The sequence below is a fragment of the Zea mays genome, chromosome 7 (assembly GCF_902167145.1).
Source record: "Zea mays cultivar B73 chromosome 7, Zm-B73-REFERENCE-NAM-5.0, whole genome shotgun sequence".
Lineage (NCBI taxonomy): Eukaryota > Viridiplantae > Streptophyta > Magnoliopsida > Poales > Poaceae > Zea > Zea mays.
Window position 1 is genome coordinate 173768062 of NC_050102.1, and position 26471 is coordinate 173794532.

The 26471-nt window shown below is 46.2% G+C and overlaps 1 protein-coding gene across 1 annotated transcript; it reads left to right on the forward strand.

The window, feature by feature from the left end:
• The first annotated feature begins 2546 nt into the window (after positions 1–2546).
• On the forward strand, positions 2547–13886 carry LOC103633409 (uncharacterized ATP-dependent helicase YprA). The gene is made up of 23 exons (XM_008655111.4): positions 2547–2942; positions 3128–3598; positions 3803–3871; positions 3951–4073; positions 4150–4299; positions 4387–4518; positions 4600–4679; positions 4874–4968; positions 5218–5285; positions 7184–7323; positions 9033–9140; positions 9242–9317; positions 10855–10991; positions 11070–11229; positions 11330–11509; positions 11585–11701; positions 11922–12077; positions 12263–12433; positions 12517–12629; positions 12986–13109; positions 13334–13429; positions 13525–13587; positions 13659–13886. Exons 1-23 carry the CDS (start codon positions 2778–2780, stop codon positions 13719–13721), a joined length of 3057 nt encoding a protein of 1018 aa, XP_008653333.1. The 5' UTR covers positions 2547–2777; the 3' UTR covers positions 13722–13886.
• The last annotated feature ends 12585 nt before the right edge of the window (positions 13887–26471 follow it).

Below are 26471 nucleotides of genomic sequence, written 5' to 3' on the forward strand. Positions count from 1 at the left end.
TGCCCGTAGTCGTAGCCCTGAGTACCAATTGCGTAGCTTGTCGAGTGGCTAGTATCTCGTGTTATGCACGAGGATGTGGACCGCCTCCATGCCACCATTGCCCGAGTATGGTGAAGGCTGGATGAATTTGGAGCGAAGAGCACCGGTACCACGCCAAGCACCTGACGTCGAGACTTGGAGAGGGTCTGATTGACCTCGACGTGTCTGTTGTCAGGTCCACACTGTAAGTATATGTGAACATTCGGCCACCTGGTCCGGCCCGGCTCGAGCCTGAAAAGACCTAGCCCATTTAAAGTTCGGCCTAGCCCGTTTGAATTTCGGGTCGTACTAGGTCAGCCCTCGGTCCATGGTCTGACACGTAATTGTTTAAACGTGCCGGACTTATTTCGGGCGGTTCGAATTTATAAAAAACCCAAAATTCAAGTTTTGGCCCGAAATTCACACCAGGGCCCGAAATTCACCTCAGAGCCCAAAATTCAAAACATGTTTAATAAAACAAATAAAAGAGTATAACTAGAATCATCTCTAGCTTTGTATTCTTTACCAAGTATAATCATTTTGTTAGAAGAAAAAAGTGTATAATCAGCTATATATAGAGTTCGTAAGTTCAGTTCACTATCTAATGTTCATAATAAAAGTAAAATTATATTGCATACTATAATTCAAAGCTACAAAAAACATCTAACTAGCATCATCTTTGCTTTGTGTTTTTTTATCAAGTACATGAAAGTGTGGAATGAAGTGTGGTTTTAATGAATACTAGTCAAGTGTTTGTGCGTTACAACGGCATACAAAATATCAGTGCACAATGATTACATAAAAACAAATAATACATAATATTATCGATCTCAATCTTATAAACTATCTGGCAACAACGAATGAAGAATTAAACTAATACAAAAATCAATTTACAATACAATGTGAAAACCACACAAACAAAGTCTAAAAAGTGAGTACAATGTTTGTGCATCGTGAGGATTGTAATGGTAACAAATTGAACATACATTAAAATTCATACCAAAAGGACGAGAATAATAAGTGAGAGCCAAAATTCTAAACTTTTGTTTCTTATCCTAAACTCGAGTATTTGCAAATAACATCACATATGTTGTATTCCCGTACTTCATATTATTTGCAACTAAACACTGATGTGCTTAATAATCTTTTGTATTTCTTCTGTAATATTGTCATTACATTCATTCTCCTTGTGTTCATCAACTCTACCAAGAATTTGGTCCTAAGTACACTTGAAGTATGTACATTTGGTATAAGACAACATTAAATTCAATAAAGACAATTAATTATAGAAAAATGATATTGACCAAGTATTAGAACTACACAGTTATTCACAGTGGAAATGCTTCAGTGCACCAAATTGATAGGCTTCATTTCGTGTAACTATTCGTATATAACTTACATAGGCATCCTTTTTCGGCGGTCTGCAACATTTCTTTCACGGTTCAATACAGTCGGTTCTATCAAAACTTTTTTATGGAAAATATGTTAGATAAACTTGTATTTTCAGTTCAGTTTAGTAAAAGAGGCGTTCAAGTTCAGTTTAGTACTCATTTCATGTCAAGAAAAGGAAGTTATATCATGATGATCCAAAAATCACCATTTACCTTGACTTGTCATAAACTGAATTTGTTTCTATGAAATTTTGTTGTGGAGTTTCAAATTTTGTTTCTATGAAATTGTGTTGGTTGCGACTTGAAAATGAGAGTTGCGATTTGTCCTTGTTTGGAAAATGAGGTTCAATAAATAGCTTTCTCATGATTGGTAGATCCAGAATAGAAGAATGAAGAGAAGTGGGTGAGAGAGGATTCTGGATGGATGCAGGTACTCCGTACAGAAAAACAGTCTTCCATCTACCATTTTATCTAAAAAAAGCATCGACCTCTGTATACCGGCCACATGCATATAAACTTTATACCCCAATCAATACCCCACCACACATCAGTTTGACATTATTATATTCCTTAAGCTTTTGCATATATAAATTTTAATTCTAATTCAATATAATTCATGTGCTTACTTATCAACCATTTAATCATAAACCCTAAACATCCACTAACCGAAGCATATGTCAAATTGTGATGTAATATTAATTCATGACATAACAAGGCATGCTAAATCTTTACTAGCAGAATAGTCTAGTCAAATCTATTTAATTATGACAGATTAATAAACCACAAGCAATAATAATATATAACAATAGAGGATGACTGACCTCACTGATCGGAACACAAAATGTTGTTCTAGAACATTGGCCGACATTGTTTGGGTACTCTAGTATTCACTCTAATCCATATGTATTGAAGTTGATTAAGGTGTAAATTAAACTAATTTACACTTTAATCCATCTTAATACATATGGATTGAAGTAAATAATAGAGTATTTAAACAAAACGACAAGAGACGAAACCTAGGGCCTACGGGTGCAGTGAGGGCTGTGAGGCACGTTGCAATTTCTGAGGTGATCCATGCTTTGAAGCTGGGCTCTGCCAGACAAGAGGACGGCAGCGGCCCACATCAGATAGCACGCACATAATCAAGCCCTCCTGCCATTTCTGTCCAACCCACCAGGGCCCGAAGCACGGGACCGGACGGGGCGAGGAGAGTGAAACGGCGCGCAATCGCCGCCACCGCCGCGTCGGCACGTCCGCCCCACCTCTTCGCTTAGGCACGCGCCAAAACCAGTCACCGGCCGCAATCTGCCAATCTCCCGAGCCGCAGTCCTACGCTCCGGCTCCTCCACCTCCTAACCGCATTTGTTGATGACGGCGGAGCAGGAGTGGAGTGAGGTCCAGGTCCGGGCCCTCGACGGGCGATCCACGGTCGTCAAGCTGCCCCTTGGCGCCTCCGTCCGGGACCTCAAGGCCGCGCTCCGGACGTCCTTCTTGCCCGCGCAAGTCTCCCCCAGCTTCCACCTCTTCCTGAAGGTGCCGCGCAACAGCCTACCGGCCTCTAGCTTTCCGGCGTGTGCCAAGACTGTGTCGCTTCATCATGGCATATTGGCATTGATTCCTCATTGGGTTATTAGATTAGCGGTTGCAGCTTCACTATCGACACTAGTTAAATACAGTAGCACCTTTCTCGTGCTGAAATTTTTCCTCATGTGCTGAAGGGTGCTAAATTGCGTTTAGACGCTGAGATTGGCAGCCTTGCTATCGGCGATGGGGACTTCATTGTTCTCGTACCCTTCACAAGGACGCCACAGCAGCATTTTTCAGTTAGCACAGCAAGTCAAGATCAGGGCCACTGTCCACCAAAACAACCAGAAGTGTCTTCTGCGGCTAATTCAGCTTGGCAAGACATTATGGATGACCTCTCAGCAATGCCAGCCAGCCCACAGTCTGATGCTGCTTCCAAAGATTTTTACTCCTCATGTGACCCGTGCTCTGGGAGATTTACGGAGGATATGAAAGCGGGTCAAATTTCGACAAGTGGGTCATCAAGGAAAAGGAGGAAAACATGCAAGGAAAACGGAAATGGTTCCCCACAAATGGTGTCCTCGTCTGAAGCAAATGGTACAGCTGAGAAACACAACATAAGCAAGAAAAGTGGGGTGGCCAAATCTGCTGCTATGTTATGTCATGTATGTATCACCTCTTTTTTTTTTCTATCAGCCATTGTCAATTTCATCTTAATTTTCATCACCTGGAGAAGAAACCCAAATGACAGATTAGTGTTTATTGCCCAAGAAAAATGCAATACGCATATGGCATACATATTGACTTGCCATACATATTTTTCCCTTAGAAGCTGGATAGCCTTTTGATATTATGTGGTTGCAATGCAGGATATGCAACCTTTGAAACCTGCTGAAATGGTTGAACATCTGAAACAAGGACTTGGAAAGGAGGGGCAGGTTTTCACTTATATAACTTTCTGAAATTTATACTGCAAACAAAGCAATAGCATTTTAATATTGCAATTTGTATGTGCAGATCGTACATATCCAAGAGATATCATCTAGAGAGGCATCATTTACAGAACTTCCTTGTAATCTTTCAGAAGCTATGAGAGAAGCGCTGAAGAGTATTGGAATATCTAGACTGTATAGCCACCAGGTATGCCATGCTGTGTCATATTTTGTGCATATTTAATTAGGTCATTGTCTTATGTTGTTTATTTATTTGAGTGCAGTCTCAAGCCATAACATCCTCTATTTCTGGAAGGCACATTGTCGTTGCAACTTCTACATCAAGTGGAAAGTCTCTATGTTACAATATTCCTGTTCTTGAATGTCTTTCCCAAGACTTGATGGCGTGTGCTCTGTACATATTTCCGATGAAGGTCTGGGAAATAATCTATTACATTTTAGTAATGGTCAATTGGTCATCAATAATATTGATACAAATTCATGCTCCTTTTGTTTTCCAGGCTTTAGCTCAAGATCAGTTGAGGACTTTAATAAAGTTGAAGAATGCATCTCATATTGATGTTGATGTTAAAATATATGATGGTGATACTCCTAGAGAAGATCGTTTGTGGATCAGGGATAATGCTCGACTGGTAACTATGTCTAGGGCTATAGATTTTTGTTTTTTATTTGATTTCTTTATTTTAACGTTTCTACATAACGTTTGCTCTCAGTTAATTACCAACCCGGATATGTTGCATGTGTCAATCTTGCCGTATCATGGTCAATTCCAGAGAATTTTATCAAATCTCAGGTAAAAGTAATTGTTTCCTTCGTTTTCTTAATGATCTTATTAATTAGTCTTTTTTGTCAATGATGTGTTTTTTTTCATCTGGGATCTGCTTTAAGTTTCCGAATGAATAGGTTATAGGTGTGCATTTTGCTTCTATGTATGCAATTTCTTGTGTTTTCCACAATGACACATCATTTCTATCGTAATTCACTCAGGTATATTGTCATTGATGAAGCACATTCATACAAGGGGGCATTTGGCTGCCATACTGCGCTCATAATTCGGAGATTGAAGCGTATTTGTTCAAATGGTATGTATAACTTTTTTATTTGATAGTTGACCTATTCATCTATCTTTTGTATTAGGACTAGGTTCTCTAGTTACATGAATTTATTACTTGACTCCCAGAATCCTAATCAGAGCCCAAAAATTACAGTAAGTTCCTTACAAGTTGTAACTTCTGATGTGTGACTTTTCAGACTTGTAAAAATGTAGGAGCTACTTATGCAGTTACACATATAATATAATCTATAAAGCTCTTGGTTTTCTGTATTTGCAGTTTATGGTAGTTGTCCTACATTCATATTTTGTACAGCAACCTCAGCAAATCCATGTGAGCATGTCATGGTAGGTTATTCCCTCTCTTTAGCATAGTTTTGAGAAGACATGGTTGTACCTAGCAAAAAGAAACCTGCTGTTCTTAATATTTTTTAGAGTAAAATGCAGGGTGGTCCCTAAACTTGCTACAAGGTGGTATCAAGGTCTCCAAATTCTGAAAATGCATTTCACGTCCTTGAACTTGTCTTGTTGTGCCATTGAAGTCCAAAGCTCTCAAAATGTTACTTTCACGTCCTTGAATTTTTCATATCGTGTCATGCAGGTCCAAAGGGGTCTTAGTCAACCCTGTGCCTTGATGTGGTAGGCTGCTGTGCATCCTCAGTGGCTTAGGTCTTGACCAGTGAGTCATGCTCCATCTCCGTGCTCTGCCTTTCTCATCCTCTCTCTCTATTTGTGTTGCCAAGCAGACCTAGCAACTATCGCAATCCCTTACACACCTTCATTCTCCATCCCCTCCTTAAAGTCAACGATGTCCCTGGTAGTGATTAGTGAAGGCCATAAGAGCGAAGCTGGTGTTCCACGAAGTGTAGTGCTAGAGGTTGAAATGCGGGCCCCACCATCACGTGGCACTCACTGATCAAGAATTGAGCCAAGGGTATATACTGTGGGTTGTGGCATGCAACGTCAAGGCATGGAGCAGGTCAGGTCCTGTTTGGACCAGGACCTATATGACACTGAGGATGGACAAGTTTGGGGATCTTGAGAGTTTAGGACCTGGATGACATCATATGACAAGGTTTGGGAGTTGAAAATACATTTTGAGAGTTCGGGACTTGAGTGTCGGCCAAGGACAAGTTTGTTAGATTGTGTGTGTGGGCCGACACCGCTGTTGGGCTGCCGGCCCATTAGGGTTAGAGTTCTGTGTCTATATATGTAACCCTATCAGTGTGCTCTTCCCCACGTCGCGTTTTCTGTTCCGGCGCACCGACTGCTAGCGGCCCTCGCTTGAGCCGTCTTTGCAGCGCCTCTCTCCCCTTCGCGCTTCTCCCGTCGCCGGCGTCAACCTCCCTGCTAAGCCCAGCGCAGACCCATGCCCGGTTAGAACCGCCCCGTCGCCCTCCGCTTCATCGCCTTCGTTGGAACCCTCGCTGCCGCAGCCTTCCCGGCCGTATTCACCGCTGCTGCGACCTTCCCGGCTAGATCCGTCTCCCCTTTGGCCGGATCACCATTTTCATGGCTGGATCCGTCGCTGTCGTGGCTTTCCCGACCGGATCCGTTGACACCCCTTCTATTCTACCTCGGACGCGACCACCCTGACCGGCGCAGACGCGTGTGCTGCCGTCGGCCTCCATGGAGGGGCTCCTCGACGATCGGACGCGGAAAGAAGCTAGAAGGCCCTCGAGGCTATTGTTGTCCTGTTTGCGTCGCCCCGCCGACTGTTGACGCTCGAACGTCGACCCCTCCCGAAGAACAGGCTACTACTGCGTGTCTCCCGACCACGACCATCTCAACTTCGTCTACCTCAGCATCTATGGGCTATCATCTTTTTGGAGTGCACATCGGTCTCTATTCCAGCTGCAACATTCACACCCTCACGACGCTGCGACTGTGGGGGGGTTTCAACCCGTCGGCTCCTACCTTTGGCTTCTACTCCATTCTCATCGTGTGTGGTGCCCCCGTTGCGACTGCAGGGGGATGTTACACTGTGTGAGTGTGCCGACACCACTGTGGGCTGCCGACCCATTAGGGTTAGGGTTTTGTGTCTATATATGTAACCACCACCTCTATGCAATACAATCAAGTCATTCCAATAAAGTTCAAGGACTGCTCATGTCTTTTACTCATTTTGCTAAAACATAGTGGCCTCATGTTATAATCTTTTAAACTATGTTTGTCCAATGTTTCAAGAATATTGCATGTGTGGAACTGGATGTATTTTCTCTCCACAATAAATATGTTTGTCCTAGGAATTGGCCAATTTGGATGAAGTCGAGTTGATTCAGAATGATGGAAGTCCTTGTGGTTCCAAGTACTTTCTCTTGTGGAATCCCTCACTACCTATGACAGAAGGAAGGTCAAAAGCTAGTTCAGTACATAGGCGCTCAAGGTATAGTGATATATGCTCCTTTTTGTAGTATATTTGATAGTTTGTGTCTTTGTGATTCTAATTCGATATTGTCACATGTACTCGGGTGGCAACTTGCCCCCAATGTATCCCCACGTTATACCCAATGTACTATGCTTTCATGACATCACAAGTTCAGGTTTTGTTCTGGAACGCTTCTGCTGCCGTGGCCCTTAGGAGATCGATATCCACTAGCGCCCTCATATTTAGATTGGGCTGATCCAGTTGATCTGTATCATTTCAAGTAGCTTCCCGCGCGCGCGCGCGGGGGGGGGGGGGGGGGCTCCAAATGAGCCGTTAGGTTGATCTACCACAGGCATTACTGGACCACATAATTGTCTCATGCCATCGCTGCACCATAGGGTGTAATACCTCATAGGTTGCTGCTGCAGGCTAGGGCGTGCTATACTTGCCGCCACCACCAGCATGCCTACTGCTACCACCTCTTGGACATCATCGGCGATGTCGTTGCCAGATGACGCGTGAGTGCTTACTGATACGTCCAACCATCCCAGTTTACCTTCACCATTTGGTTGGCTTATCATCGTGCTGCTGTCGCCGGCAAGAAGTTGCTGATTATGCGTACTTGTGCCTCTGTTGATGCTTTGGACCCATGCCTCCCTCCACAACTTCCACCAGTCCAACGTTGGTTACTTTGGTGACAAAAAGGGCTGTTATCCGCATGAGCTACTCGTAGGTTTCACTCTAGTTGTAGCATTTGTAATGCGACATTGCTAGAACTGTCGGGGGATGTTAGTCTTCGACGATTTCTAGTCTGACCTGCTATGACTGTGTGGGATGTTTGAGTCTATTCGGTAGTTTAGGATTGTAGTCCAATATTGTCATATGTTTCTGGTAGGCAACTTGTCCCTAGGCCTTTGCACTCTATATATACCTCCTGAAAGACTCAATGCAATCTATCTCACACATTATACCTAATTTACTACGCTTTCATCTCTTTCTAGCTATATATGTGCTGTTACCTTTTTCAGTCACTACTTTTGTTCAAATTTAGTAAATCCCCTTTCGTTATTGAGTTATTTTGTTGTTATATGCATTATAGAGTGGTAGTTACTTGGGTTGTGATCTTTGTATTATTGTTTGATCATTGATGCCAAATTGCAAGTTCCCTAGTTTCATTTTGCCTGGTTAAAAGCATAATTTCTATTAGAAGTCATGCTAAGTGATAGCTCGGTTGATTGCGCCTCCTGTTGATTAGGCTGCCCACCTGGACTCAGTCCCAGGTGCCGGCGAAGTGGTACATCCCTGAGAAGAATGGCTAGTATGTCTCCTATCTAGCCAGGGTCTGGTGCCTCCCTATATTAAGGGCAATGTCAATGGGTCGTCTATCTATCGCCATGTAGTACCTTGTTTATACTACTGGCTAATCTTTTGACAGCATTTCATGCATCATAAAATGTTCTACTTTAATGTTCCATGTTACTTGAAATTCTCAGAAATTCAAGAACATGGTACTTGAGTGTTTTTCCTTTTTCAGAAGAATATTGCTTGTCTGCAACACTGTCATTCTTGACTACTATGTTATGGTATGTAAGGAACACATTATGTGTTTAAAGTATTTTGTTTACTGCTGCTTACCAGTGAATAAGTGTTTGCACCTATATTAAGAAGTATCTTTTCAAGAAATACTATTTCATGAAATGCACTAATAACATTATTTTCTTTGCTAGCTCAATAGTAGAGGTTTCATATCTATTTTCCGAGATGGTTCAACATGGCCTCCGCTGCATTGCATTCTGTAAAAGTAGGAAGCTATGTGAGCTTGTTCTAGCTTACACGTAAGGACACTTTTTTTTATGTATCACTTTTCTGTTTTTTTTGAACTGTTGTGTACACGCACTTTTACTACAGATGACACATAAACATTTTATTGTTGTAGGCGTGAAATTCTTCAGGAGACTGCAAAAGAATTGGTAGATTCTATCTGTGTATATCGTGCTGGCTACATAGCTGAGGTTAGTATGTCCTATCACTAACGTGTTCTGCCATTCTGCCTGTAATTTGTGGTATGCTCTAATGATTTTTGGGCTGACAAAATATGCTCTTATATTCAATAAAAGAAAGATATTTTCTTGTCCATGATCTCACATTTGGTTTGCTACATGTTGGATTTTTTTTTTTAAAAAAAACATAATGCGGTACATACTTGCGGCAGAGCCCAGCACTTCAATTTTTTTTAACTTCTAATATACTGCCAGACGGGTCTGTAATTTTCCTGCATATGGTGCTCATCCATTTTTCTACCCTGTATGTTTAATTTTCCTGCTTATGGTGATTACTATTTCCTCCACTTTGCCTCCACTTTCATCCATTGAAGATAGCCCTGTTCATATGATTTGGTCTCAACCTGACAAAACCTTCTTCTCAATGCGATACATAACTCTCTAGTGTAAGAAAAAAGAGCAAACTCAATGCCGGAGGCTCTTACATGGGTGGGGTCTAGGGAAGGGATAAACTGAGGCAAGTCTTCTATCTGCAAACGCGGAGAGGCTGCTTTGAACCCGTGACCTAGTGACTCAGTGAGACAACTCTCACCACTACACCAAGCCTGCCCTTTGTGCTCTCTTGTGTATTCAAGAAAAAATAAAGACCAGTCAAAACCATGTATGGAGGCCACATATGGGTTGTGCTGGACCTGGTTCAAAATCGATTAACCCAAGGTCAGCAAGATCTGATGACGAGCAGCTGCTACCGCCAATGCAGTAGGCCGCCTTTGACTGTTGGGCCTGCAGGAGGTTCACAGATGTGTCAGGCAAATGCATGCCATAGTGGAGGCATGGAGACGATGACGCTGACAGCGGCTGTACCAGCGACACCATTGATGGCAGGGGAGTTGTCAGAAAGGACAGTGAAGATATGGGAGCCCTGGAGGATTGAATGGTTTACATAATTACATCCATCTTCTTTTGCATCCATTTACAAAATCTACAAGTAACAACAATGCTTCAGCAATTATGGTTTTCAGTTATTTTTCCCTTACTAAAAACATGTGTTGTAAAATGTTTTTAGGAAGTTTTTTGCAGCGAAATATTAGGCATCAAAATGCTTTTAAAAAAAGATTGGCAGGAGAGAAAATATTTGACACATTCAACAAATAATGGAATAACTAATAGCTAAGTGGAATTACGCAGAGCTCAAGCCCAAAGGCTTGCTCGGCTGCTGCTACTCTGGAAAGTGGAAACACGCAGAGCTCATTATATTAAGATTGTGTGCTGCAAGTTCTTTTCTGGATCACACCGACTAGTGCGTGCCTACTTAACAAGTTTAGAGACCTAGAAATGAGTTCTCAAAGTTTGTGGACCTAAGTGGCACCTCTTGACAACTTCAGGAGCCGTGCAGGCATTTTAACTCTTATGTTATTGTGCAATGTAGTGTTGTCTTAGAATTTTTTTTCCCTAAACATGCAGGAGAGCTGCGTGTCACTTCATTAATTGGTAGAAAACAATCTGATTACATGCTGACTTTGGCCAGTAAGAAATAAATTATTTTCAGGACAGAAGAAAAATCGAGGCTGATCTTTTTGGGGGGAAACTTCATGGAGTCGCTGCTACTAATGCTCTTGAGCTAGGAATTGATGTTGGACATATTGATGCAACATTGCATCTTGGATTTCCTGGTAGTATTGCCAGGTCGGTGAAGAATGACATATTCAATGAAGCTCAATGTTTATCTTGTCACCCTGCTAAGATACAAAATTTTAACTGCAGCTTGTGGCAGCAAGCCGGTAGGTCTGGAAGAAGAGCTAAACAATCACTAGCCATTTATGTTGCCTTTGAGGGTCCTTTAGATCAGTATTTCATGAAGTTCCCACATAAACTATTTGGCAGGTCGATTGAGCATTGCCAAGTTGATTCACATAATCTAAAGGTTTATAGATATGTGTTTATTTTATTAACTAATTGGCAAGTATAAATACCTTGAGAACCTAACCCTTCTCTTTTATCTCAAAAATTGAAATTTATTACAGGTTTTAGAACAGCACCTTCCTTGTGCTGCTTATGAACATCCCTTGTGCGTGCAATACGATGAGTGCTACTTTGGCTCTAGTCTCGATAGTGTAATGACAACCCTTAAAGACAAAGGTTATATCATCAATAATCGAGCTGGACCTTTTTCTTCAAGCATGTGGAACTATATTGGACCCGAGGTTTGTTCATTCTTTATTTGTATCCTGTAACGTGTCTTATTTTGTTTTTGTAAGAGAAGTATTGTCTTTCTGCAGAAAAGCCCTTCACAGGCTGTAAGCATACGGGCAATTGAGCAGGACAGGTATAAAGTGATTGACAAGTTAAATAGTCGATTACTTGAGGAAATTGAAGAAAGTAAAGCCTTTTTTCAGGTATATGTTCTTTCACTACATATCATCTCTGTAGGCCTCTTACAATACTTTTCCACTGCTAGCACAACTGACAGATTAGTTGATGGATTTTTGAATTAGCATTAAAAAATCATGTATGTAAGTATGGACTCATATGTATGTACTGTTGATCTGCTACTATGTCTTGTGTCATCAGTACCTTACTGTATCAACTATCAAGTGTCATTTTCTTCAATTTCAGGTTTATGAAGGTGCTGTTTACATGCATCAGGGTGCCAATTACTTGGTTGAGGAACTTGACTTGGCATCAAGGACAGCCTTCTGTAGGAAAGCTGATTTGAAATATTACACGAAAACACGAGACTACACTGACATCAATGTTCTCGGAGGAGAATTTGTATGTTCTCAAGGCTATTACTACTCTAGCTTCCTTTACATTTTCTTCATTATTGACTCATCCCCTGGAGTGGTTTTCAGCACTTTATTTTGTTTACTACTTTTCTGTCTTGTTTATTTGACTCTAGTCTAGTTCATCAAATATTATGAACTCCTGCACTTTGACTCTTCCAATATATGTTGAAGGCTTATCTTCCTACAAGTATATGTAGAACTAATCGGGTGAAGACAACTGCTCAAGCAAATGACTGCACGGTGACTACTAAATGGTTTGGTTTTTATCGCATATCAAAATCTAGCAATACAATATCCGACAGCTTCGAGCTTAACCTGCCCCCATACTCCTTTACTTCCCAGGTGTGTGGCTTGAATATTATTACTGCATAAAATTATGACACATTCCCACATGATGCTTACATTTCTTTACGTTGCCCAATCAGGCTGTTTGGGTGCGAATTCCCCACTCAGTAAAGATGACCGTGGAGGAAAGCAAACTAGAATTTAGAGGCGGCTCACATGCTGCTTCGCATGCACTCCTGAATATAGTGCCTCTGTAAGTTATACATTGACCCCCAGAAAAGTTGATGCCTGGTAGATAATTTTCTAAAAAAATTGTTTTCTTAAACCAGAATATGAGTGGTTGGTAATACAGTAGTGAGTATTTCTTCCTGGAGCTACTCCAGAGTAGCCCCTGTTCGTTTCTTCCAGATTCCACCCGTGAATCATTCTAGCTGATCAAATCTTATATAAATTACACAAACAATCTGGCTAGGAATAGTTCCAGGCCACGGTTCCAAAGGAACCGAACGGGCCCTTATAGTGCAACTGTTCAGATCAGTTTTCTTTTATTCGTTCTTTTGATTGTCTGTAACTTTGTGTTGGTTGTTGGTTGTACATAAATTTTCGCAGGCATATGATGTGCAGTGCTTCTGACCTAGGAACAGAGTGCGCTAATCCTCATGAAAGCCGTGGCATCCCAGACAGAATCCTTTTATATGATAGACATCCAGGTGGTATCGGCATAGCATCACAGGTAAAGTTTCACCTGGTTGAGATTGTATAGGCGTATTTACAGAGATTGTAAAGCCGTTAGTGTTGTCACTCCCCCTGAGAGATGCTTAATCATTAGAGTGATGGACTACTCATGGATCTACTGCAGCCGTATAGATCAACAGTTTTTGCTAGCACCATTGATTTTAACTGATTAAGTGAAAGACTAAAATATTCCTTTTGCGTTCTTGTTAAAAAAAAATGTAGGCCCAAATGCTCTTCGAGGAACTCCTCCTGGCTGCTTTAGAAGTCGTTTCCACGTGCAACTGCACAAGTGCCGTTGGCTGTCCAAACTGCATCCAAGTAAGCCTGAACGCAAGCTGCGCAGGGCTGTAACTTTAGATATTTAGAGAAAAGACGGGGTCTTCGATCCGACATGTTTCCTATTTTTTTTTCAGTCACTGACGTGCAGCGAATATAACGAAGTTTTGGACAAGGAGGCAGCGATTTTGATTCTGAAGGTAAGTGATTTGTGCACTTGTTATATTCTACGTTTGCAGTAGACATGTAATTAACATTGGCTTTGGTACAGGGAGTAATCGACTACGAGAGATCGTATTTTGAAGCGGAAGACGCTTCTCAGCGAAGCTGCTGACGTCGAGGCTACAGTAGGCAGCGAGGAGTGACGTGTTCATTACTGTTTGTTCGTTTGGTGTTTCTCTCGTGTATGTAGATGGGAGAGGTTCGGTCTGTATCTGCACTCACATTTGTAGCCTCGTCATATCAAAGTTGATATCATATCCTACGACAATCAGGTCCATACATCTGTACAACAGTACAACCCAAACATGTGAGAGCTACTGGCGAGCCCACTCATGTCCGGACGTGTGCATCACCTCCAGCCCAGGTGACAGGTGCACTCCGACCTGCCGGCGGCCTCTGACCTGCTTGCCGCCCACGCCCACGCTCCGTGGACACGAAGCGCGATTCCTGTCTCGACGTCGTCGACGACGAGGGGCGTCGACGTTGACCTCTTTTTATCCCGGGGTGGTGGTGCGTCCTGTCCATCCTCGTCCCACCTCTCACCATCGGTACTCCTGTTGCTCCCGGTGCTGCGTGCACTCGGTTCTCCGGCCACTCTGGTGCCCGGCCGGACGCACGACGCCAAGGCACGACTTTTGTTCCTCCCCGAGCTTTCTGGGACTGCGACCTGGCAGCTGGCCGGATTTCCTGTCCCCCCCTTGCCCCTGGATTGGACGCCAGCGCACGGTTTGCTTTTGTGCATGGTGATTGGAGAATGAGTCGCCGTTGACCCCGGGGACGACATGACCCCGTCCGGCCACCGCCGCCACGAGCCCAAGCTCGGTTGGTGCCTTGGTGGTGCGAGTTGACAGGCGCGCCCCCCATGCATTGTCGTCCTCCGGACGTGACGCGTCGTGCGATCGGCCGCGACACGGCAGTAAGTGCAGTGCAGGCACTAGCGATCTCTCTCGATCTGTGCACGAGCGTAGCGTTGACCTCGTACTATCCACTGACAGTTGAGGTGTTGTCTCCTGGAGGGATGTGTCACGAGGTGAAACCTGCATGGTTCATTTTTTTTTCTGTGTTTCCATATATAGTTGTGTCCACGAGAGAAAACTGAGGCTTATAAAAGGACTAGGTGAGTGCCCGTGCGTTGCGACGGATGTAACAATGGAACTGAAAACGGATGGAGTGCAAACATCACTATAATATACAAAATCCGGACAAGTACATAGCTTCTGTTCATAGCAACATATAAAGCTGATGAACAAGATTAGCTCAAAGAAATATGATATCAGCAGGAACAAGATTGCTAGGAAACTCGATTATATTTACTTCAACAAAGGTTCCTCAGAATACTCTGCTATTGCAGCTGGTTCTGTCATAAAGGTCATTTTACATCTTAGAGGTTCACTATAAATCAATCACTGAAACATGACACATCAGATGAAATAGCACCAAGATCTACAAAAAACTTGAGTTATGATCTAAAACTCATACAACACAATTGGTTTCTCTTGCCGTTGATCTGAACATTCATGAAATAAACATCAAAATGTCCATTCAAGGTCAATACAATTGGTTCAAGCGCAACTGAAACCATGTATACATAAAATTTACAGCTACAGCTAATCGATGATTAGTCAAGGCAGACATCCTTGGTCTGTGGCATCACCCACTGATCATATAGCTTGGAGAGCAGTTTAGGATTGACCTTGCACTCACTATCAGTGGCATTCTGCTCGAAGATCCTTACCTTATTCTCTACTCTCTTCTTGACCTGCTCTTCCACAACCTTGAATATCATCATATCCATCAGAGAAAAGGGATCTGCATTGGATGTTTGAAGAATCAAGCATGGAAGCTTCGGTCATAGGCTAAGAACCATGAGAAAGACAAGGTAGAAACATAGTCTTGTTTCAGATATAGAGGATGACTAAATGTAAACAACTTCTCTTTACTTCTCTGTAAATCTGCCCAAAAGACAGGCCAACAGTTTAGCAGGCATATCAATTTTTAGAAAGACACAAACTCTGCAGCCGGACATACACACAAAGTAACTAACAACCACAACCCGAAATTAAGGCACACCCAACTGATCCGAACAGCCAATGTTCAGAATTCAGAACACTTGACCTTCTTAAGTACACTCTGCAGCCGGACATACTCAATGTTTAGAATTCAGCTTCCGCCATCAGGTGACCTAAGCCCCCAACCGCCACACAGGATACCCTATTCCCTATGTTCTTCCACTCAATCCACCTTGATATCCCACCCTTCGTGGTGCACTCCTCCCCGTCCTGCGCATCGCAGTCGGGTTCACAACACTGTGCCACCCATACACAACGGCACGGTAGCCTATGTATGAATAACCGCGACCGGGACAGGGCCTTAAACCTATGCTTTGGCGTGGGATAGACGAGGAGATTTTTTAACCACGGCCTAAAAATCGCTCCCACGGGGAGTCGAACCCAAGACCAGAGGAGTGCTACTCAGACCATCTAACCAACTCAGCTAGAGCTCATTTCGCTTCTTGCAGAATTTACAGTCACCTACTAAACAATATGTGCTAATAAGGTGATGAACCTCATTTTACTTTTTAGGATCAAATATTTAAATACAATTTCTCAACAACATTGCACAAAAGCATAATTAACTGTGAAAATAGAGTTAACAGTCACTAATTAAATGATATGTAGGCTACATATGCTGATAAGGCGATGAACCTCTTTTCAGGATAGATTTTCAATGTGATTTCCCAACAACATTGAACAGAAACATAACTATCTGTGAAACTAATAAGTTGTTATCTGGTGATGCTTCCCCAAATGCCTACAATAATGCAGATCCATTTTGCAACCCCTGAATAGAAGAATGTTCAGCAGACCATTGTAGAGATGCTAGGATACATACTGGTGAATCGACATCCCAGGTTGATGTGGCTTCTCCAAGTCGGAAAACACCGCTATAGCCTTTAACCATTCCTTGGTAGCTTCAGAAGCATGAGATCATTCAGAATAGAATGTACAACAATGCTAGAGATGGAGGGATGATAATTAGCGATAGTATGCAAAACAATTATTTCAGTCCATCATATTTTCCCCCACATAGCCTACTATATTTTGGTTGCTTTTCCTACACAAACAATCAACAATCCAGTTGCCATTGGGTCCAGAGTTCCAGCATGTCCAACCTGAGACCACACAAATATTGCAAAACATGTACTTAATGCTAAGGGCTAATGCTACATTCAGATACAGTGAAAAGGCCCTGATATCACCTTTTGTACTTTCACCAAGCGTCGTAACTTTCCACAGACAGTAAACGAAGTCCATCCTGACATCAGAAGAAAGATGAGTTCAAATGAATATTTAGGATGGAAGGCAGTAGAGCAAATTTAATAAAACACAGTTCGAACCTAATCCTGTCGGCACATTAGCTAATTATTTATCTGCCCTGATAGGAAAAACAGTATAGAACCCTGTCTTCAGGCAAAGCTGCAGTAGTGCCACACTACCTGGCTGACATCTAACTGTTGTGATAATCGCTCACATTTCATAAAATGAACTTTCCAGTGGTACATCAGATAAAAGTAGCTAAGAAATATTAGTGTTGTCTTAAGCTCACAGACGACAATGTGCCAGAGGGGAGGGGGAAGGCATCACCTTTGGTATTGTGGACGTCTACACTACTGTCTTATGAAGTAGTAAAGATTGAAGCTTGCATAGTACATCTACAGATAACAAGTTTACAAATAACAATAGCACAAGGAATTGAAGGTTACAAAATTAAATATTAGAATATTACCTTGAAGCTTAGGAGTGGGGACTGCGTGCCTGTGTCAGGTGGGAGCGCTAAAGAATGGGGAGACGCGCTTGCTGGGCAGTCACTCGCCAGCTCATTGCTGAATCGCTGACGCAGTGACACCGAGCCGCTAAGGACCCGTCATTCAGACCCATGAAGCAGGCTGCAGCTGGCCAGCTTCTCGTTACAGATTAGTTTAGATGTGAAGCCAAGACAGACAAATAAGACCAGAAGAAACACACACGAAGAAACTTAGGCATCATCACAGATTAGTTCAGATATGAAGCAAAGACAAAGACAAATAAGAACAGAAGCAACACACACACAAATAAACTAAGGCATCATCAGAGAAGAATTTTTGTTTTTAGTAGAAAAAATATGATGCTAAATACTATAAGGGAAAGGACAAACAATGTTGTTGCAATACCTACATAACATTGTCAATCATAGTATTTGAAGTATAAGTGCTTGACTTCAGCCTAATTCTCTTTGGTTCAATATCCACATATATCGTCACCCAGAATGCAAATATAGTTGCATCCAAAACCTAAATAAGCAGCGCAAATAAACATTAATATAAAAACTATAGTGAATATGTTCTACAAAGATACAATTATCGTGTTCATAAGAACAAATTGCCCAACCCTCCTCCATCTTGTCGGTGAATCGAGCAGAAAAATTCTTAGGGTTCTGCTTGTACTCGGATCAAGCATCCAAATTCCATCTAGACCAATCTGCAACACAAACATCAAGACATTTTAGGTACCAAAATGACAATTGTTTTTATTTTTGTTATAATAATTTATAAACAACAAATACTAATGTGGATTCAACGAATTACAGGAATTCCCATTGAAAATTAGTGAACCCTAGGATAATATAATCAAGACCTCCCAATCTTCAAACAAATTTTGCCTATGATGCATAATTTCATCAATCTTATCGCTACTGTATCTGAAAAAGCACATAAGTAGGTTCCCCGAATCTTCTAGCAGCAGCTTAACGCGAAACTTCTGTGCACCAACACTCCCATCCTCACGTGTTTCTTACTTTGGAAGAACCTTTGCAATCACCCCATAGATACCAATCACTCATCCACTGCCCCACGTCTGCTCCTCCCATCCAGATGGTGCAATTGGGCACTGATCGACCGCTCATAGTCATCAAATAGGCAGATCCTGACCCCGTAGGCTTCACTTGCAGGTGAGGACATAGAACTCAATTAGATCTCCATCGAGGGCAATGGTAGGGGCAGGTGTAGCCCGATAGGTGAGGACAGCGGGGAAGACGACCAACTGCTGGAGCGATGGAGGTCGCGCCGCACTCACAAGGAACGTAAAGCAGCAAAGGGGCAGAGGGACTCACACGAGACCGGAGGTGGAGGTGATGCAGCAGGCCCCCTTGATAGGTTGGTGGCCAGGGAGCGGCATGCGGTCGAGGTTAATGCCGCCGGGTACCGCCTGCATGGCGCTACCCTGCGAGCCCCAACAGCGGACGGCGGCGGACGCGTTGGCCTGGACGGCGCAGGAGAAGCCGTCCCCGGAGACGAGGGAGCGGAACGCACCGTCGCCCGCGCGGGGAACCGGCCCCCGCCGCGCCACCATAGGACCACCTTCCCGGAGGCGTCGTAGGTCGTGACGTGGTCGGCGCCGACGGCGAGGTCCGCGAGCGGGGCGGGCCCGTTGTAGATCCGCCGGAGCTGCCCCCACTGCGACGCCGGCGTGGACGACCAGAAGAAGAGCGCGGCGCCCCCGCCTGCAGGCCGCACACGAAGCCTCCGGACGGGGGAGAGATGGGGCGGGAGTAGGGCAGCGGCGACGGCTGTGGGTGGCTTACCTTATCTCTCCTGGCGGCGGGCTTAGGCGGACCGAGGGCTAGCCAGCCTGCTCCTTCGCCATGGTCGCGATGTGGCGGGGGCACGGTGAAGTCGTCGAGGTGCGGTCGACAGAAGGGGCCGGATTGGATGAGTTTGGCTTCGCGGTTGTGTCCTTGGCCTCCTCTCCCCCTCTCCTGCTTGCCCAAGATCCTCGGCACCTTCTGCTGATGGCGGAAGGAGACTCCGTTGATGGCGCGGTGTTGCCTGAAGGAGACTGGATCTGCGCGCGCCATCGACGGCGTGGGGAGGAGGGCGTTGATGGTGGCCTCGGATCCCCATCATCGCGGAGCAGAGGGGGAGGAGGGTGGGCGCGGCGTTGATGGCGGATCCTCGGATCTGCGCGTTTGGGAAACGTGGTGTGGTGGCGGAGCGGCAACAATGGAAGGGGATGGAGGAGGGCGTTGATGGTGGAGCAGAGGGATAGGAGATCGCACCTTCCATCGACGACGGCGTGGGGAGGAGGGTGGGGCGGATCCTCGGCCACCTTCCGTTGATGGAGGAGGGCGTTGATAGCGGGGTAGGAGATCCTCAGCGCGCGGATGACGGGCGGTGGTGTCCCCTGCACGCTTGGGAAATGTGGTGAGGTGCGGCCTCGAGTTCGCCTTATGACGGGTGGGCCCTGCGTCCCCTCGACTCCTGGCAGAACCGTGCACCATATGTACTGTGGACGTCTACACTACTGTCTTATAGAGTAGTAAAGATTAAGTTAATGTTTGGTTCCGGAGTATGGTGGAGACGGAGCCGCTTCACTCTCGATTTGTTGTTATTTGGATTGATTCTATATATGATAGAGTGACTCTATAAAATGAAAATTATATTCAAATGTTGAACCTAAATTATTTTAGTCAAAATCATTTTATTAAAATAAAAAATCACTTTACTATGGTAAAGTTTATGAAAAATACATCAATATCTAGAAAATATTTAATTGTTAAATTCTATATAAACACTTGTTAGTATTTGTGGGGGTACCTGAAACAGGGTACCCAAAGAAGCCAGAGGCCTCCAAAAGATGGCCCACTAACTGACCGACCCACCTGCCAAGCGACTCGACATGAAGGTCCAAAGGGCCTCCCGGTGACAGCCCGCCAAAGCCGATCAGCCTGCCCACCGATCAAATACCGTCGAGCAACCCAGAGACGCGGGGCTGTTGACCAAACCACCCACCGAGCAACTCAGCGAGGTGGGACTGCCGACCAAACTACCGGCCAAGCAACCAGACCACGGAAGCGGTAGCGAAGGATCTTTGTCAAGCATGATGTGAATATGTATCCCCGCTGACCAGTGGGACCTGGCAACCACGGACGCAGGGACCTCAGCACCAGGGTCTCTATAGTAACCCATACGCTGGAGGGGACGGGACAATATGTCGTACCAGGCATACGCCTACGTATGATAAAAGATGACGCTAAGGGGATGACGGAAATGAAGTTGTACTGAAGACATTCCTAAGCCACGCCTTGAGTTGACTCAACAGAACCCACCAAGCACCATAACGTCTAAATCGGAGTAGCTTCAAGAAGGCGGATGGGACGCGACACCAGAGGTACGACGGCGCACAACCCGACAGACGACTTCATAGGGGCTACGAGGCTCAGAAGCGCGGCCCAGCAGACGAGACCAAAGGAGCTACGAGGCCCATGTGGGGGATAGATATCCCCCGGGTCCAATAAAAGAGTAAAAGACCTCACGAAAGGCCCAAGGGCCCAATAAATCGTAAGGTCATTCTTTCGTGGGCCTGGGGAGAGACAACCAGCAAAGCAGATCGACATGAGGCCGGATTGGTGCAAACCCGGACGACCCACAACGTCGAGCGAGTGACCACAACAGAGATCCGACTTTCCCGCGTTGGAGCCCCCATGCAACGGAGCCATGCGAGGATAAGTCGGCAGGGCTACAGGGAGATAAACTCAAGCGGTTCACTATATTTTAGCTACACATTGTTATCATATCCACGTGTATAGCCCCACGGTCGAGTATATAAGGCCTAGGGGGCACCCCTTCAGAACGATCGACCCTATTACTTAGCCACCCACATCAACTCTCTGCATTCTCAATTCAGAGAGCTCTCTTGTAACCTTGTCCACCAAGCATACTCACCAGGACGTAGGGTGTTATGCGTCTCTAAGCGGCCCGAACCTGCAAACATTGTCCACTGTCCCTCGTGCATCTGGCACGAACCATTTTGCTACAGTCGTCGACACCGTCCTACTCCTAAAAACACCTTGAGGGGCATCCCCAGGTGTGCGGTCGGACCCAAAACACCGACAGCTGACGCGCCAGGTAGGGGGTGTGTCGACGATCCAAGCTAGTTCAATGGCCGTCACCTTCTACAGCAAGATCACCCTTCGTCCCGGATCCGTATTCTGCTTCGAAACAATCTCATCCATAGCAGACGAAAAGGGAACTCTACACCGCATTGCGGATCCACTGGAAAAGAAGTCTCCTCCAACAAACTCCGAAAATGCCGGAGAAGCGCAACCTCCAGCTCTCCGGAAAGAGGTCGTCTCCGGAAAGTCGGAGGCCGAGGGCCCGCTGACCCGGAGAACTCCACTGTCTACTTCCCCGACAAGAGAATGGACACAGATCACGAGGAAAAAGGAGACCAAGGAGAAGCAAGTTGTTCTTTCCGTTCCTCCGCCCTCAAAGGAGAACGGAAAGAAGGTCGCCAAGACAGCAGCACCGTTCTATCCTGACGTCCTCTTCATCGGGAGAGCGGAATCGCCCACCGTCTCCGACGACGAGCCGACCGCACCCGGAGAAGAACCGCCTCAACGAGAATCCCGCCGACGGAGGAACCAGCGCAGGAACGTTCGACGACATCACGCGGCCGGAGAACGGGATCCGGAGCAACCTGTCTCGCGAGACGAGGTCTCGAAGATAGGAGAAACTCCGGAAGAACGCGTCTTCAGAGAACGAAGGAACTCCCGACGACGTGATCGCCGACGGGCTTAGGAACAAGCCGAGCAAGATGCAAGGCAACGCCGGGAGAATCCATTCTTCGGGCGCAACCTGAACCCCGACTTCGCCCGAGCCATGAACACGCCGAGCGAAGTCGGAGGAGTACCAGCTCGGATAGCTGATGGACTCCCTCGGACCCCCGACGCCGAGGGCTACCGACGATTGTTCACCCAGGCGGCCAACCATCTTCTACCACTTGCTCACCCGCCGAACGATCTACGACACGCCATCAACAGTCGCCGAGACGCGCAAAGCTCCATCAATGCTTCACGCGAACGGCGGCATGAGAACGAGATCCGGCGTCGGGAGGAGTACGACAGGGATCATGGCATCCCAGCTCAGAGCCAGGCCACCAGAACTGAGTCGGCAACGACCTCAACTGGTGGTACCACCCGGGGACGGTCGAGGAACCACAACCACTACTCCCCTCCCCGGGACAGACATCATCCCCGACGACAGGAGGACACGTGCGGAGTGTCTGCTCTTACTCCGCGCCTTAGGGCCATCCAATGGCCTCCCAACTTCAAGGTATCCAATGTCGACAAATATGAACCTAAGCAGGATCCAGGGGGTTGGCTAGCCGTCTACACCACCGCTGCTCGAGCTGCCGGGGCGTCCGAAGATGTGATGACCACGTACTTACCCATTGTCCTTGGGCAAGACGCGCTGCAATGGCTGCGACATCTACCCCGACACTGCATCGACGACTGGGGCGACTTCAGTCGACGCTTCATCGCCAACTTCCAGTCCCTCTCCGACAAACCGGCGCAACCATGGGACCTCAAATCCATCAAGTGCCGGGGGGACGAGACTCTCCGGTCGTACCTCAAAAGGTTCCAGACCATGAGAAATCGTATCCCCGAGGTCACGGAGGCGGCCGTGATCGAGGACTTCTACAGAGGATTCAATGACTCGGCTTTCGTCCGAGCCATACTACAGAAGGCGCCGACTACCTCCGAGGAGCTGTTCCGGGAAGCCGACCTCTACATCACCGCCGACGAGCGGGCCCAGGACCTCATCGGAGGAGCAAAGCCCGCACCAGCAGCACCACGACGCGACGCGAACCAGCAACCCGACAAACGATGGGAGAAGAGGCCTCACGAAGAAGTACACGCCGCCGGACCACCTGCCTCTCGCGCCCGAGGAGGACCTCATGGAGGCGAACGCACGCTGGACGACATCCTCGACGCCCAGTGCCCGTACCACAAGGACATGCGCCACACTCTTCGTAACTGCCGGGACTTCAAGCACTCCGTCGGACACGGCCGACCCTTCCAACCTCTACCTCCTCCTCCGCCGAGGGGAGGACCAGATGAACCACGACAACCCCATCAGCAGGAGGAGGGAGGAGGAGGAGCCTTCCCGCGCGTTGACAGGGAGGTCAATGTCATTTTCGGCGGACATGGGTCGCAGGAAAACAAAAGACAACAAAAGCTCAACGACCGCCAGATACTGGTGGCGACCACCGGTCCTCCCGCCCCATATCGGTGGTCGGAGCACCCGATTACTTTCACTCGGGAGGATCAATGGCTCAACTTCGACCATCCAGGCAAATACCCGCTCCTCGTCGATCCGGTGATCCGAGAGAGCCGGGTGAAGAAGGTGCTAGTGGACGGGGGGAGCAGCATCAACGTCACCTTCCCCCGGACACTCCAAGGCTTGGGAGTTCACCTCAAAGAGCTCCACGAGTCGGACACTCCTTTCTTCGGCATCATGCCGACGGAAGGAGAATACCCGCTGGGCCACATCTACATGCCTGTCACCTTCGGAACTCTGGAGAACTACAGAACCGAGTTCCTGAGGTTTGAAGTGGCGAACTTCGACTGCGGGTACAACGCCATCATCGGGAGGCCGGGACTGGCCAAATTCATGGCCATCCCCCATTACACGTATATGATACTGAAGATGCCAGGACCGCAAGGAATCATAACTGTGCGCGCCGACTTCCAAGGCGCCGCAGAGTGTTTCCGAGTGGCCATCCAAGCAGCCCTCACCACCAAGCTGTCGGCGGTTTCTTCAACACTGGCGAACTCTAAGCCTGAGGAGGACCTTGCAGTACCGGCAAACGAAGCTCAGGTCGTGAACTCTATGCGGCCGACTGAAGAAACCAAGAGGATCAACCTGGGGTTCGCTGATGAACGCAAGACTGCCATCATCAGCTCCAGCTTGGACGACAAATAGGAAAGCGCGCTCGTCCAGTTTCTGCAAGATAACCGAGATGTATTCGCATGGCAACCCGCGGATATGCCGGGAGTCCCAAGAGAACTGGCCGAGCACAAACTAAAGGTCTATCCCCAGGCAAGGCCGATTCGGCAAAAGCTACGTCGTTTCACGCCCGACAAGAGAGGCCATTCGCGCCGAGTTAGCTCGCTTGGTCGCGGCTGGATTTATTAGAGAAGTGTTACACCCCGAGTGGTTAGCCAGTCCTGTTCTTGTACTCAAAAAGAATAAAGTGAATTGGCGCATGTGCGTCGACTATACCGATCTCAACAAACACTGTCCGAAGGATCCCTTCGGGCTCCCAAGGATAGATCAGGTGGTGGACTCCACCGCTGGATGTTCTGTGCTGTCTTTCTTGGATTGTTATTCCGGATACCATCAGATTAGTTTGGCGAAGGAAGACGAAGAAAAAACAACGTTCATCACTCTGTTTGGTGTTTTCTGTTACACCTCCATGCCGTTCGGCCTCAAAAACGCTGGGGCGACTTATCAGAGAGCCATTCAAACGTGCTTAGCCGATCACTGGGGCAAGCGTGTGGAGGCCTACGAAGATGATGTGGTAATCAAAACGGAGAATTCGGAAAACTTCATCGAAGACTTACAGCTGGTTTTCAACAGTCTGAGACGGTATAGATGGAAGCTTAATCCCGAAAAATGTGTTTTCGGGGTACCAACAGGAAAGTTACTCGGGTTTATCGTCAGCCACCGAGGAATTGAGGCTAATCCGGATAAGATTGAAGCTATCATGAAGATGGAAGCGCCTCGATCACAAAAGAAGGTTCAACGACTTACTGGATGTATGGCAGCTCTGAGCAGATTTATATCCAGGCTGGGGGAAAAAGGTTTGCCGTTTTACAAGCTACTCAAGAAGGTGGATAAGTTTCAGTGGACTTCAGAAGCACAGGAAGCTCTAGATGCGCTGAAGAAATTCTTGACAACACCACCAGTACTGAAGCCACCCCGACGAGCTACGTCAACTCAACCAGCTGAAGATCTGCTACTGTATATCTCTTGCACGACTCACATGGTAAGCACCGTGTTGGTAGTCGAGCGAGTAGAAGAAGGACATGCCTACCCAGTGCAACATCCTGTTTACTTCATCAGTGAAGTTCTAGGCCCCTCAAAGAAAAAGTATCCTCAAGTTCAGAAGCTATTATACGCAGTACTTCTAACTGCCCGCAAGCTACGTCACTACTTTGATGACCACAAAGTCATAGTAGTCACTGGTTTTCCAATAGGGGATATTCTTCACAACAAGGAAGCCATTGGCCGGATAGCCAAATGGGCTTGTGAGTTGGGATATCATGACATCAAGTTCCGACCTCGCACTGCCATCAAAACTCAAGCACTGGTTGATTTCATATCAGAGTGGACTAAGCAGCAAGTACCAGATAACCCAGAGACTGTAGAAGTATGGCGAATGTATTTTGATGGCTCGCTGAGGCTGCAAGGAGCAGGAGCAGGGATTCTCTTCACCGCACCTGGAGGCGAGCACCTCAAATACGCCCTCCAGTTGCTATTTCCGGCCTCCAACAATGCAGCTGAGTATGAAGCTCTAATCCATGGATTGAACATCGCCATATCATTGGGCATCAAGAGATTGATGGTATACGGAGACTCTCTAGTAGTCATTAGCCAGATAAACAAGGAGTGGGATTGTTCAAGCGATTCAATGGGAAAATACTGCGCTACCGTCCGAAAGCTGGAAGATAAATTTGAGGGTCTGGAATTTCATCATGTAGAAAGAGATCGGAACACAGCAGCCGATGTACTGTCCAAGCTAGGATCCAGTCGAACTCAGGTCCCACCCGGAGTCTTTGTGCAAGAAATACTACAACCGAGTATCTCAATGGATCAAACAGAAGAGTGCAACATTATAGATCAACCCGAGTCAGACTCTGATGACTGGAGAAGGCCAATCATCAAGTATATAAAGAATGAAGAAGAACCAGATGACAAGAACTCGGCCGAGCGCATTGCCAGACAGTCGGCTCACTACACACTCATTGGGGAGACATTGTA

Bases quoted from the DNA above. Each gene is read 5' to 3' on its own strand.
- LOC103633409 (XM_008655111.4), top strand. From the start codon at position 2,778: ATGACGGCGGAGCAGGAGTGGAGTGAGGTCCAGGTCCGGGCCCTCGAC. The intron at 12,630-12,985 runs GTAAGTTATACA...AAATTTTCGCAG, and splicing joins CTCCTGAATATAGTGCCTCT to GCATATGATGTGCAGTGCTT. The intron at 13,588-13,658 runs GTAAGTGATTTG...GCTTTGGTACAG, and splicing joins CAGCGATTTTGATTCTGAAG to GGAGTAATCGACTACGAGAG.